We start from the raw sequence: 13,693 nt of genomic DNA on the forward strand, positions 1-13,693 counted from the left end.
TTCGAACGTAGTTGAAACGTTACAGCTCGTTAACATGCGAGGTCTTCTGAGCGTGTTATTCCGTGGCTTGTTCCTCGTATACTCCCTCCACCGTGGGCACATGGTCCTGACGTTTATCGGACGCGTCGCGAACTCACCACTGTTATGTCGTTAAACAACGAGCAGCTGTTCCACGATCCAGAGCCGCTTAACGGGCACCGTCCGGTCCGCGAGAATCCCGACGGTAAAGCTTCTTCCCGGCTTTGGTTATCCCGATACGTTAACCATATAGCGTTATTCGCGGGAGCGAAACCTCTTTTTCGTCGTCCTTCGACAGCGCGACATTGTCGGTATTGATCGAACCGTTACGCAACGAACTTGTCGGGAATTAAAGGGAATAATGAATGAGAGAAAGGAGAATCGAGCCGCGACCACGTTCGACGCGAATAATCACTTGTATTGAACGTGCAACGGTTTCAATTACTTACATTCGATCAGACATGAGGATACCACGTTACAAGAGAATTCACTGCCGGTTGCAATCGTTTACAACTCGCTTCCTTTTTTTCTAGAATAACATTAATGAAGAGACGTCGAATCTCGATGTCACTTAGTAAGATTAACGTTTAATTTCTAACTGATATTTGGAGATGTATACGAAGAAAATAACGTATTTCGCGTTTTCTACGGAACTCTCATCGGGAATCACTGATCACTGCTACTATGCAAGATGCACCGTTTTCAGCTCGCTTCGTGTAAGTTGGAACTTCACTATTTGATATATATACTGGATCTATATATATATACACACACATGCACACACACATGTATATATATATATATAGAATCTTTCTCTCATTTAGAGAAATCGTAAACTAACCTCCAAATTCAATAAGGTTTAGAGATGCTGACGAAGAATTATTCTATATATATGGAACATATCGTTATCGAATAGAGTCTGCAAATGTTTCAGGAAACGTCAGTCTTGAAGAGCACAAGAAGAGCGTAACACTAACGACTACTAAAATTCAAATCGAGTCACGCTTCGAATGGACGGTTACCGCGAACCGCGCTTCCGCGAAATCTTTCACGGTGTGATGAATCCACGGTAGTTTGGTCGGACGAGAGCTCGATTCCCACGGGCGAGTGGTGGCGTGTCACAAGCGACGGTTGTGTCGTTGTGTGAGACAGGCACACAGCCTTTTATTTTTCTCGTATATCGGCTTATCAAATCGGTTGACTTAATATATATGCAACGCGCCGAGACGGCTGGGCAAACAACACTGACCTCGAGACACAAGCACGAATGACGTCGCGCATTGAATTTTTTTTTCTCCTCGAACTGAGGCCGACGGTTCGATCCACGCAAACATATTCTGTACACGTAGGACACATCTGTGATTCGACAGGAACCACGAAGAAACGAGATTCGAACAAGAGACTCACTTGAAGAGATAGGTAAAACACTGCACGAGTATCCGTTTCGTAGAAGCCGTCACACTGATTGCAAACGAACGAACTGAATATCCGTTGATGTATAGAGACGTCCATCTATACACGTCCAAATCTTCCTACACTACACTCCAGAGTAGAGAAACGCCAATGAATTTCAGGCCGAGCAACCTGAAATCGGGTTTCCAAGTCCGATGAGAATACGATCTCGTGGGAATCGAGAAACACAGCGCTAGGAACGATTTGGAGCAGAAACAGGGCTATAGAAGAGTGACTTAGGGACTTACGTTCGGCGAGCCTTGAGCGCCCAATCCATATCTCGCGCGACGTTTTCGGTGAGTTTTACGATACACCTCGTGTTTGCTTTCGTGGCGTTTTTATCCCGGATGTAACCAAAATATTGCACACTCCGCACACGCACAACAGCACACAGCGTTTTTATCTTTCTTGGCCGTGTTTCACCACTGGTCCGACCCGCTACGCAACGAGCGGCTTGCGCGCGCATGTAACATATAACACACTGGGTCTCTTGTCTGTGCGGGGGAGAAAAAAATCGGGAACTGAAAGGGAGGGAAAAAGAGAGAAAAAGGGAAGAAAGAGTCGAGGCGAACGAAAAACCACGCCGAATCGACGCACAAGGGTAAACGAGTGCACCGATCTACGACACACACTTGGCAACGATCCAACGAAGACTGAGCCCGTCGACTCTAGACGACTGCGACGCGCATGGAGCGCCGCCCAATGGAGGGGCAGAAAGAGGCGGTGGATGCATTCGCGTACCGACCGCTTCCAGCGCCCCGAGACCAATGACGTGCCGAACGCGCAGTGGCGTATAACCCGAAATTCGTTGCTTCCATTACCACGATAAAAACTATATGATATATCACCAATTAGAACCAACTGGATTTATCGCAGTACATCGTAATGCACTTACATATAAAACCTATCATATTATATTTCCATATTGTATTTATGAAACATAACTGACATCCAACTGATAACTCATGTATATTTTTCAACCTACTCCAAAGTGCTTTCTATCGTTTAATTTTTCAATATTTTTAACTTTTCTACATTTTAGTCTATTCCGGTAGATTATTTCCTCGAATCAGACGCTTTAGCAGGGTGGCGCGCGTAATCCCGTGGATTTCAAATCGAGCTTCAATATCATCCTCGGCTCCCTACGCCAGTGCCTAAGCCTACCCAGTGCTGAAACGTTTACCCGGGGGGACTGTACTATGGGGAAGGAGGAGAGAAAATACGCACTCACGTGTGTGTGTGTGTATGTGTGCGTGCGTGCGTGTGCATGTGTGTGTGTGAGAGAGAGAGAGAGAGAGAGAGGCAACAGTCGAAGGGATACGGAGGTTCTCCCTTGTGCAGTGGGGTTTCGCGGACCGCTCCCTGAACCCAGACGGTCGGACGTCGAATTAACCCCAGAAAAATGTGTACGTGCCCGCGCACTATCGATGTACAAGGAACATCGCCAAGTGTCGGTCACAACTTGCTTGCTAGTTTTATTTTAGAAAATTGCCGATGATTTTTCGAAGCGGCTGTGCGCGTGTTGCGAAACAGCCATACACACAGCATAAGAACTCTGCCTTTTTTAAGCGAGATAAACACGAAAGGAGGGTTGCGTATCCGTGGTCGACAGACAGGCATCTCGCAGGCACCCATACATACGGACATTTTACGAAATTGCGCAAACCGTGCGTACACCGAGCTCGTACGCGACTCCGTGTCGTATTTTAACAGCGCAAAATAGGCGCGTTGGCAAAAGCGGTTTTCGTAATGGTGGAACAGCTTACCGAGCAATCGATAGCAGCGGAGATTCATTAAAGATACTTGGCGTACAGAGGCTTTCACGCAGCATGAAGGATCGGTCCCTACAGCCTCCTCTCACTTTGGATCTGATATTAGACGCACACGCTAGGGTCTCGCGCATCCCTCCGGTACCAGCTGTTCCGATGTTGAGTCAGTCTGACGAATATGCCTCTGCCGCCGCGATGTGCCCATTACCATCTCCCAAATTCGGTGAAACCGTCTTCAAACGTTTTTAATACAGCAACCTTTTTCGATCCATTAACTTTCGACGTAATGCTGCGATTACGATTCACGCGTGTTCTGACGAACGAGATATCTGCAGATCGAGATGCATACGCTCGTAACAATTTATATACGTGTGACGAAATGATTGAAAACTCTCGCTGCTTCCACCATCGTGTGCTCGAAACACTCACAGTCAGTCACAGTTGCCTAAATGTGCGCGTGGATGGAACACAGGTTTTTGTCTGGTGAGTGGATAGATAAAAAAAAGGACTAATGGAGAGTGGGTCGAAAGAATGCAAAAAGATGCGAACGAATTACATCCGTTTCCTTTTCCGATCTATCGAAAGACCGGTCACTGCGTTTCTCTGTTGAGACGCAGATCGGTGCGCCTGTTTTCAGGAAGTACGATGTAATAATAGCTACGTCATAAAGTCGCGGCGAATTTCTCTCCCTTTCTCTGGTGGAAACGTAGGGGGGCCTCGACAGACAACGCTGTTCCCGCGACGAAAGAGAAGAGTGGTCGGCCACGATTTCTACGGAATAAACGATACGCGGATTCCGAGCGGACGTTCCATGCCGCGTATAAGGACGCGAGAGGGAATCTGGAGAGGTTCAAGGCCAATCTGGCGAGAAGGGCTATTTTTCGGAGATCCGAGGTACAACCAGGTAAAAGGAAGTCGTACAAGCGGAGGACCAAACGGAATGACAAATGCGCCGGTGGACGGTGAAGGGAAAGGTGAAAGGAGCGTCGAGGACGGGGAGAGGGTCTCCAGATAGTTGTCTACGTGGAACAGAATTCAGGTGTGCCTAACCACGAGATTGATATCGACGGGTTTTATTCTCGTAGAAAAATCCTAGGTAGCGTTGAATTGAACGCTTCGACTGGACAACCACTGCCTTCTCCACCTTCTCGTCCGTTCAAGGAATTTCTTTTGACTCTGATTAGCTTTTTTCCACGTTCCTTTCTTTTTTCTTTTTCCTCTCGGTTGGAGGGAGAAAAATTGCGCGTTGTTACTTCGATCCAGCGCGGTATTACACACGCGTTTCCCTTTCGAATCCGAGAATACGCCCGAGCGGAATAACGAACCGGGGAAAATTTCGAGCTGTGGGGGGAAAAACGAAGAAACCAGTTATGTACGCGGTCGATGGACGCCTGATAGATCGATGGCGTACAAATCCGTAGGGCCGGACATAAAAGCGCGTAATCCGAAACAAAACGAAGGAACAAAAAAATGTTCGCGGCGCGGTGAACAACCCATCCGATCATCCTGCGCGCTCGACGACGGATTAAATGGCGGTGGTCCCCGGTTCAAGGACACCGAACGCCAGAGCAAACGATAAAATCTCGGTGAAATTAAAATCGTAATACCGCGAGATCGTCCGAACGAGTGTGCTGTATACGAGAGAAAAACGGGAGGAACGAAAGACAAAAAAGATGGAGAGAAAAAAAAAACAGAAAAAGTCGCAGAGATTTTAATCCCTGGCCATTGAGACGAGCGGGATAATTACGGCGTAATATCGTGCAAAATAATAGCATGAAAAGCGCGGGATAATTAAATTCCCCTCGAAACTCGAGTACCGCAACCGGCTGCACCACGAGATCGTTCGAAAAGCTTCGAGTGCATTTCCACGGCGCGGCGCACGGTGCATCCCCTTTAAACTTTTGTCCAACCAGACGCATACTCCCGTGAATTGTGTATAAATTTTATGGAATATCCGAGCGAATTTTCGAGGTCAATAAATCCGTGTAAATGGCCATCCACCATGTATTATTTACAGCGAGATATCCGCTCCATTCGAGCCTCGTCCGAAAACGTAACGCGTTAAGCTTCGCATTCCATGAAACATATGAAAAGGCCTCCGGTCGTGAAAAGTTTGTCCTCGGGGACGATAGCCGTCCCCAAAACCGATGTCATAAATTGGAGTCTAAATAGGATTCTGTGCGAACATATGGGAAAAGACTGTCGCAGATCGGTTGAGACTGTCTGTATATTCGGCCAGGTATTTAACTTGCAGGCAAATTCGACAAAGAAGGGGAGAGACCCGTTTGCCTCTCACCTGAATACACCTCTGATCTGAGATTCTAAGCAGATTTGAATGTTGCGCTGACATCAACCTGCCCACGACGTTCTGTCTGTTTGAATGGTATGGGAACTTCGGAGAATAACTTTCGAGTCTAGAACTTCCTAAAAATCTAGTCTAAACGCGAGAATAACGAAACAACGATCGTATTGACTGAAAACTTTGACCCTTGCGTTTCTAAGGGATATCGCAGAGGGGAGACTAGATTCCAGGGGTTAACAAGATAAGGGAACGTTTATTTTGTTAACAGCTCGTCCCTCGGAGGCAAAGGGCTGTCGAGAGCAGACTAGGGTTAAACTTTCAGACGAATCGAAGGTTCCGTGCGTGATCGGACGAAGTTACGCGTTTCCGAGAACAAAGGAGATCCTCAACGTTTGCAAAGAAACAAGAAAGAAGAGAAGCGGATAGGATACTGCGAAAGAACGACGAACGACAGGAAGGCAGCGTGCTCGAGAAGGGGCTCCCACCCGCCTTCAACTGTATAACTTTTGAAAATTTCTGCTCGAAAACTCCAGGCCAGAACCGCTTTGATCGTTCATCAAGTTCGACGCCGATGCGACGAGAGCACCGGACGGGAGAGAATGCGCCGGTGGAGGCCGGGTCGGAGTCGCGGAATTTTGAGGCGAGCGTAGATTGCCGGAACGAGCGGCTCGCCAGAAGAAAAAGGCGAACACGGAGGAGAAGGAAGAAGAGGAAGGTCATCCGTGGAACTTCGTTGCCAACTCGAGCGACACACCGCCGCATTGTATGCAGATCGCGCGCCTGTAATTACAAATAGGCGAGCCGATGCCGATCTTTTTCTATACTTCGAACGTGTTCTTTCTTTGTTTCACTTTTGGAAATTTGGAAAATTCCATCAGAGAATTCATCACCAGAAACGCACTCACGCCGCTGCGCCTAAGTTTGTCACTATCGCAATTATCTGTCTGAAGGAATCGACGAACGGTTCGCAGCTATTTGCATTCTTCGCTGAAACGGAGATTGCGGAGGGCGAGGGCAAACGGGAGTTAACAATTACGCTGCGGGTTCGATCCACTAATCTTCCGATAATGCGAACCTAATCGCAGCCTCTTGTTATCCTCTCAAAGGATTAACTGTACGGTATAGAGCAAGGATTATAGGGATTTATTCGATCGGTTACGAATTTCCAAAAAATAGTTCGCAACCCAATATTTGGCTGTGTATACTGGATCGTTGAAATTTAATGGCGCCGCGTCGTAAATTCGTTCGAAGGAGGAGCTCGAAGAGTCTGCCGTAAGAACGTCCGATGGTTCACCGCGCAACCTGTCTCCTGTCTCGCCTATCCAAAAACATTTGCTTCCTTCTATGTCGCGTTTCCGTCAACTATTTTCAATTCGAACGCCGCCTGCATCTGGCCGGCCCTGGTAAACGATACTCGCATCCGCCCGCCGGCCGCGCCGTCACGAACCTTCCTCTCCCTCTGGGAAACACGAGTCGTTGCTCCGTTCCTTTCATCCCCGCTCGTTTCATTCGAAGGTAAAAAACCAAGGGCGAGATGTACCGTTAGAAAGCAGACACGTCCCATACCACCTGCGTGAAACGCACGTACTTACACGTTCTTCGAGTACGTATGTACGTTGGAATCGCGTAAAAAACTCGGTCGAACGAGAATGTCTATAAGATTGTCTATAAAGACCGCATGCTGAAAAGCGGAGAACACCACGGTTTGTCCTGCGATCGAAGTTTACGCTCGATTCCGACGAGGGATTCGAACCTCTCCGAGTGTCGAACTCGAAACGCTGGCTCGTTGGCGAGAGACGGTTCTCCTCTGCTGAACTTTGTTTCCACGTCGAGTCGAGGAGAGGAAGGACACGCGAGTTGGCCGGAATGACGGGTCTTTGTGCTCGGTCGGTCGGGTCCAGTCCTCTCTCGACGAGAGAGGCTATCTCTGGTCGGGTCCAGGAGGAACCGGGAGGAAGCGTAGACGGAGAAGGTGAGCGCGAGCTGAACCATCCGAGAGAAAGAAGGAGAAAGGGAGGCGGTTGATGGAAGGAGGAAAGAAAGAGAGGGAAGAGGCTCGGATGTGAAGTGAATGTCAGCTCGAAGGTCGGCTTTTGTCAGGCCCAGCCGGAGGAGGAACGGAGAAGAAGCGAGAAGAAACGCGCCTCCGCCTCTCTCTTTAGCCGCTTCTTTCTTCGTGTTTCGATTCGCTCGCTCCCTCGCTCGTATTCGCGATGGCGATCTCGTCGGTGTACGATGCCAGCCACCTAGATCCATTTATACATCGCGCGCATTGCCTGGGCCTGGTCACGATAGATAGCGCACTGACGGGACAATGACCACGGACGAGAGACGGCCGAGGTGTGGTTGATGCGTGCGGGCAACGCTTCGTCTAACGCCGGAACGAGAAACGCCACTCCGAAGGCTGCTGCCCTGCGCAAATCACCTACGAGTTATGCGCTCGCGGGGAACCTCGCATACCGAGCCAACATACCTTTACCCTGCTTTTATCAGCGTGCCACGCTGCCACGACCGTATTACACGATATCACATCGATATAAAGTCAACGACTTTCGATCGAACGACTTGTCCTTTAAAAACTTTCCTATATCCTCGAGAAAAATATCACGCAGTAGCTGCGATATAGACACTCGACATACTTATCGACTGCAAACAGAACGCGAAAAGACCAACGCTCTTTAAGCCTCATCCAGCGTCGCCCATCTGGCTCGCGGATCAAGTGAAAACAGCCAGCGACTGGCTTCATTTACAAACGATAGAATCGTAAACCTTGCTGATAAATAGCTCGCGAACGAGACAATGGCTGCGCCAGCAGCACGAACTGCGGTCGACGCCGATGTTGCCGGCGGACAGAGACGCCACGATGGATGCACCGGCTAGTCCGACGAGGATCCACACTTCGGTGCATCGAGAATCAAGCTGAAGAGAGAACGAGAGAGGGAGGAAGAGAAAGGGTTGACGTGCCGAAGTTGGTGCACGATGGGTACGCGTGTGCAACAGAGACAAATGAGGGTTGCGGTAGAGCGAGGGAAGGAAGAGGGAGAAGGACGACATTGACCATAGGGAGAATGCAGCACGAGACACGCACAGCCCCGGGATGCACTCTCGGCTCGTGCACACGTGCGGAAGGGGCAAACGCGCGCTGGTGCAACGGTGCATCGATGCAGCCGCGTATATAGACACGGGCGAAAATCTTCGGCCGAGGCTGCGTCGACGTATTAATTATTGCCGTGTCGCGTGTGTACCGCAGAGAGAGGTTGCACGGCTCTCTTCGTGCGTGCATCAGGGACGACGAGCTATTCCGGGCACCGGAATCTGAATACGCGATCGCCCGCTGCTCTTGCATGGGATTCGAGCGAAACACGGGACATATACAGTTTGACGACTTTGATTTAGCCAAGTCGAGCGGCGAGTGTGCGCGCCTCGAAATCCGCTGAATGGCTACGTTTCGCTGATTCCGACTGCTTCTCTGGTTTCAGCCTGCCGGATGGTTTCGATCGTTTCACGGATATTATCGTGTTTGTTTGTTATAATTATTTCAGGTAAGACAAGAGGTAGCTACCATGGAAGATGCGTTTCATTTTTCTGGAAAAGAGGAAGTTGGTCCCGAATCCACGTTATCATCCTCCGGGGTTGGTTACGGTTTTTCCGAGGCAACAAACTTTCGTGGATGCTACCGAGTGGAAAAGATGCGGGAACCGAGCGGTGGGGTTGGCCTGGCGGTATCGATCTTCGTTCCTTCGCTAACAAAAAGACGAAAGAAAAGTGGAACAAAAGTGGCAGTCTGAAATGGCGGCTTTTTCGTGAAAAGCATCATCTCCTTTTCACGAAGAACAGGCAGACGTCTCGTGCCAGGGCGTCGATACCTGGACGATCGAAAAATCAGGAGGTGTACGATGCACGAACGGGACGAACGAGGGAAAAAGGGGGTAAAACAGGGGAGAGGAAAAAAGGAGGACAAAAAGGAGAGGACGAGCGCAATCGAGCTGTGCACAGTGAACGCTTCCCGTGATGTTTCACCGAAGGCGACGGAGCCTCTAATTTTAATAATTGGATATAGCCTTCCTCTCCTCGTGCCAGAGGCGTATCTTTCAGCAGAACCGACGTGTATAGCTACGTACAGTCGCACCTGCCCTTTACCTTTCTTCTTCCCTTTCAGTTCCACTCACCTCGGTTAGATGCTATACCTGCTCACCGCGAGTACACTCCTGGCAAAAATTTCTCAGATAGTTCATATCCTGAGAACTAGTGTTTACAATAATTTCCCTCGTACCTTTTCCAACTCGTTTTGTTTCGTTTCAACCGAAACAGAGTGTACACCGAGCCATTACGATATCTTACATCGTGCGATCGTTTTTACTCCGTCCAAACAAATTGCCAAGTTTCTGCGTATCCTAGACGGAAGATTCGAACGAACTGTCCGAACAGAATCGAATTAAATTCGATTTAAAATCGCCATTTTAATTCGAACCTCGAGCAATTTATCGCGATCTATATCTCCGACTATCATCGGACGAGTTACATCGAGAACCGCAAGAAGACGCGTTCGCCGATGTCCGTCATCGGCCACCAAGGTTAACTCGTTCGTCCGTAATGTTTTTATCGAAACCGTCCACTACGAAGGAACGTTTCTCGAAGCGATGACAAGCGAGCGGACGCACGAACGATGAGAATCGCGACGACAATGGTAACGACAGTCGTTCATCGAGACGGTGCGTCGCGTGTCTACAGGCAATTCGATCATTTCTCGCCGGTCGACGCTAATTTTTGCACGTTTCCTCTCGCGATACGTCCCGATAACGTATACTCGCTTCCTTCCCGTGGCCTCTGCAAACGGAACGGAACGAAACGAATAAAGTACAAGACTTGTTGGTGGGACTCTTTCGATATACGAATCGATCCACCATGCAGGTACAGGAAGGTCGTCTTTTTCAGGTAAGAGGTCGTTAGCCATTGAGAAAGCTTCAACGACCATCGACTTCCGTTTGAGGATTCACATGGTACTCTTTGTGTTGATCTCTTCGTAAAAAACCAGAACGCTCGCGTGGAAGAGAAGAGCAATACGGGGAGAAAAAAAGAAAAGAAGAAAAAAGAAATACGCGAGCAAGAGAGCATTGACGAACACGAGGGAACCTTTCTAATTGTCGTAGCTTCTCAACACACGATATTATTCGCGTCGCGTTCCTTTTCCATCTCCGCGAACGTTTTCCAACGAAAACTAGCAAAGCCTCCTTCAATTACCAATAGAACAAGGGGTTAAGAGCTGATTTCTGGTTGATTCCAAGTTCTCTAGGTTGTTGGATCAAATCGTGAAACTTCATTACTGACTGACACAGGAGTTGCGATTGCAACCGGAGATCGAGGTTGCAACACTTCCATTTAAACCCCGCAACAGCTTCTGTGCACCTTGGGAAGCTCGAGAATGCGCTCTCTGTCTCTGATTTCAGTGATTTCTCTTCGGTACTCTGGGGATAATGGATGGCTTCGGACAGCTGATTCTTCGGCCGAGTCTGATGACGCTGGTAAAACTTATCAGCTGGTGGAAAACATACACGGCGACCGCACCTCTTCCGAACCATCTCCGTATTACGTAGTGGGAATCTTTGCGCCGCCATTAAACAATTCTTAAACCGGAGAGAAGATTAAGAGAAATCTCGCGGAATAATTTTACAACTAATAATATTAGCGGATTGACTAATTACAAGATGTAGATTATAAACTTGCGGTTTTACAATTTTACTCGAAAATTACATTCGAACTCGATAATTGTCTTTTCTTAAAGACGAATTATCAATTCCGTATAGATTTTCTACCGCACAGACAAACACAGAGGTTTCGTAGCACAAAACGAGGAGCTGACGATCGCCGGGATTATTTTTCCTCGCGATCGACGTCTCGTATTCTCATCCGTTTCCTCTTTGCTTCGCTATCGTTCGTTTCGTGCAATTTGCGCGCCGCTTTTTGTTTCACGTGCGCGTCCGAGAGCACCGGAGGTGATCCCAGGAAACGTGATTCTCGAAGAAATCGCTCGATTTGCCCGGACAACGCGGCTCGGGTTGCCTGGTCAGGCAATTCGGAGTTTCCACGTTTTACGAGGAATTCGGAAATTCCCCTGTTTTTCTTTATGTGAAACTCGTGACGAGCACCTTCTGGCGCTGACCATTCGGCATTTTATTTTCCAGCAACTCCACAGGAATATGTATTTCGATATTTCCAGTGTCCTTTACTCTACTTTTTTCTAACACATTTGTGTCCTTGAAAAGCGTAAGATTTTTCTCGCTCCTTATTCTCTACCACCACGTTACTTCTTCGTCACTGATTTTCTTCTGTCCTTAAGAAAACATACAATTTTTCTATATACGCGCCATTGAATATTTAAGAAATATCGCTTTGCTCCTTTCGGAATTGGTTCGTTCAAGTTTGCAAGAAGGATCGTTTTTCCATTACTTGGTAAAGGCGGAAATTTTTCCGAATGGTTTTTCGAGAAAAAGATATAATGCACTAAAATCTGAGAACACTCTTACCGAAAGTAAATACATTTATCCTTCAACAGCAATGCCAGTTATTGCCAATAATTGTGTAAAATACAATGTTGCATCCAGGCAACGCTCACGAACAAAGAAAGCTCTTAAATTTAGCGAAGTCTCGTATCTTCGGGATCGTAGATGCCTCCTCGTCGGTATGTTAAAAGGAAGAAAGCGAGTGTACGTCGTTCTAAGTAACGGATACACTCATTCGTTATCCTAATTGGAACGTCTGGCTGGTACACGAAGAGAAAGGGATGATTAGGAAAAAGAAAGGACAAACGGGACGAGCGACAAGGAAGGTAATTCTCTTTCGGTGGATCCATGGACCAGGATGACACCTGCGATATCGCGAACAAAGATGACGAAAGAAGTGTTGGCGTGAACAGAAGCAGTCGTTTCACTATTCATGGTGAATGTGCGAGAGCGACAGTCTCCTACGCGTTTCGTCTGGATGAAAAAGTGAAATTCGCGCTAATCTGCCACCTGTACTCATGCCATAGCAGATGCAATTACGATTATTATCCCAGCCAGCGTCGCAACGCTGATGAAGTTTTCTATTAGCCATGGTCGGATTTACATGTTCTCTTCCTTCTTCGGAATAATCTAAGTATCTGCATCTCTCTTCCAACAACGACAAAAAAAAAAAAAAGAAAAAAAAGGACAACGTTCAATCGTCGAACAAATTTTTTAACTCCGATAAGATCGAAACGATTAATATGAAAATTATTTCGAGTTTGAAGCTTTGAATTCTCCGTAGGTGAGATATTATTTCGATTTTCATATATGGAACACCTGAACCTAGAAAATGTTTCGAAACGGTAGACGAACGTTTGTGAAAACCGTGGCGACGTGAAAAAGCCTTCCTTCGATGTACGTGGTGCACTTGATCCGAAAAGCGAAAAAGTGTCCTAGATGGTTTTCGTGCTTGTTCTAGAAAACGTGGCGGCGGTACATATAGAGAGGCGTTTTCGAGATGACTCTTGTCGTCGACAGGAAACGCAGCTGGTCCTCCGAGGGATTGGCCAGCTGTTGATGGAAGGTTTAGGTATGTCGAGCGTCGATCCACTGCCGTGAGAAAAGGACGGGCCGGGCAGTCGAGTGACTTGCTCCGTGAAGCCGAGGTCGACGAGGAAGACCTTCAGGGACGTGGAACTGGCTCCTTCCTTTCATCGAGAGACGGCCACAACCTTCCTGCGAGCCGCTGCTTTCGATTCGAAGCCGCGTGCGCCTCCTCGGCCAACTTGAAAGTCATTTTCGAAAAAATTCTCCGTGTCTTCGAACGATGTCTGTGTCATTGACCCAAACAGTGTAGAAAATACGCTTACATCGAATAAATAGACGTATGTACGTGTACGTATATACGTATGTGACGTATGTACGAAAACTGAGAGAACTATAAAGTTTGAGAGAACAAAGATCAATTGAATATATTATTATTATTATTATTATTATTATCATGGATGAGTAAGAGAGAGGGAGATAGAGAGATAGAGAGAGAGAGAGAGAGAGAAAGAGAGAGAGAGAGAGAGAGATTCTATTTGACGGTTCAATTGAAGCATTTACAGCGATGAAACGAATTATATGAGCGAGCTGGTGGCCGTTTAGAAGATCCCAATCAACTAGCT

At 47.6% G+C, this 13,693-nt stretch overlaps 1 protein-coding gene across 3 annotated transcripts in view; it reads right to left on the reverse strand.

Moving 5' to 3' along the window:
• Positions 1–13,693, reverse strand: part of LOC117154319 (protein gustavus) — a 156,609-nt gene that overhangs the window by 36,455 nt on the left and 106,461 nt on the right. Inside the window, exon 1 of one of the 3 annotated variants that reach the window (XM_033329222.2) lies at positions 1,719–2,135. The exons of the other annotated variants lie outside the window; for them this stretch is intronic. Coding sequence (XP_033185113.1) covers positions 1,719–1,936 — 218 coding nt within the window. The 5' untranslated portion in view covers positions 1,937–2,135. Of the gene's footprint in view, positions 1–1,718; positions 2,136–13,693 lie in introns of those variants that run through there. 3 annotated transcript variants of the gene reach the window in all.

Source organism: Bombus vancouverensis, chromosome 3, assembly GCF_051014615.1.
Source record: "Bombus vancouverensis nearcticus chromosome 3, iyBomVanc1_principal, whole genome shotgun sequence".
NCBI classification, from domain to species: Eukaryota; Metazoa; Arthropoda; class Insecta; order Hymenoptera; family Apidae; genus Bombus; species Bombus vancouverensis.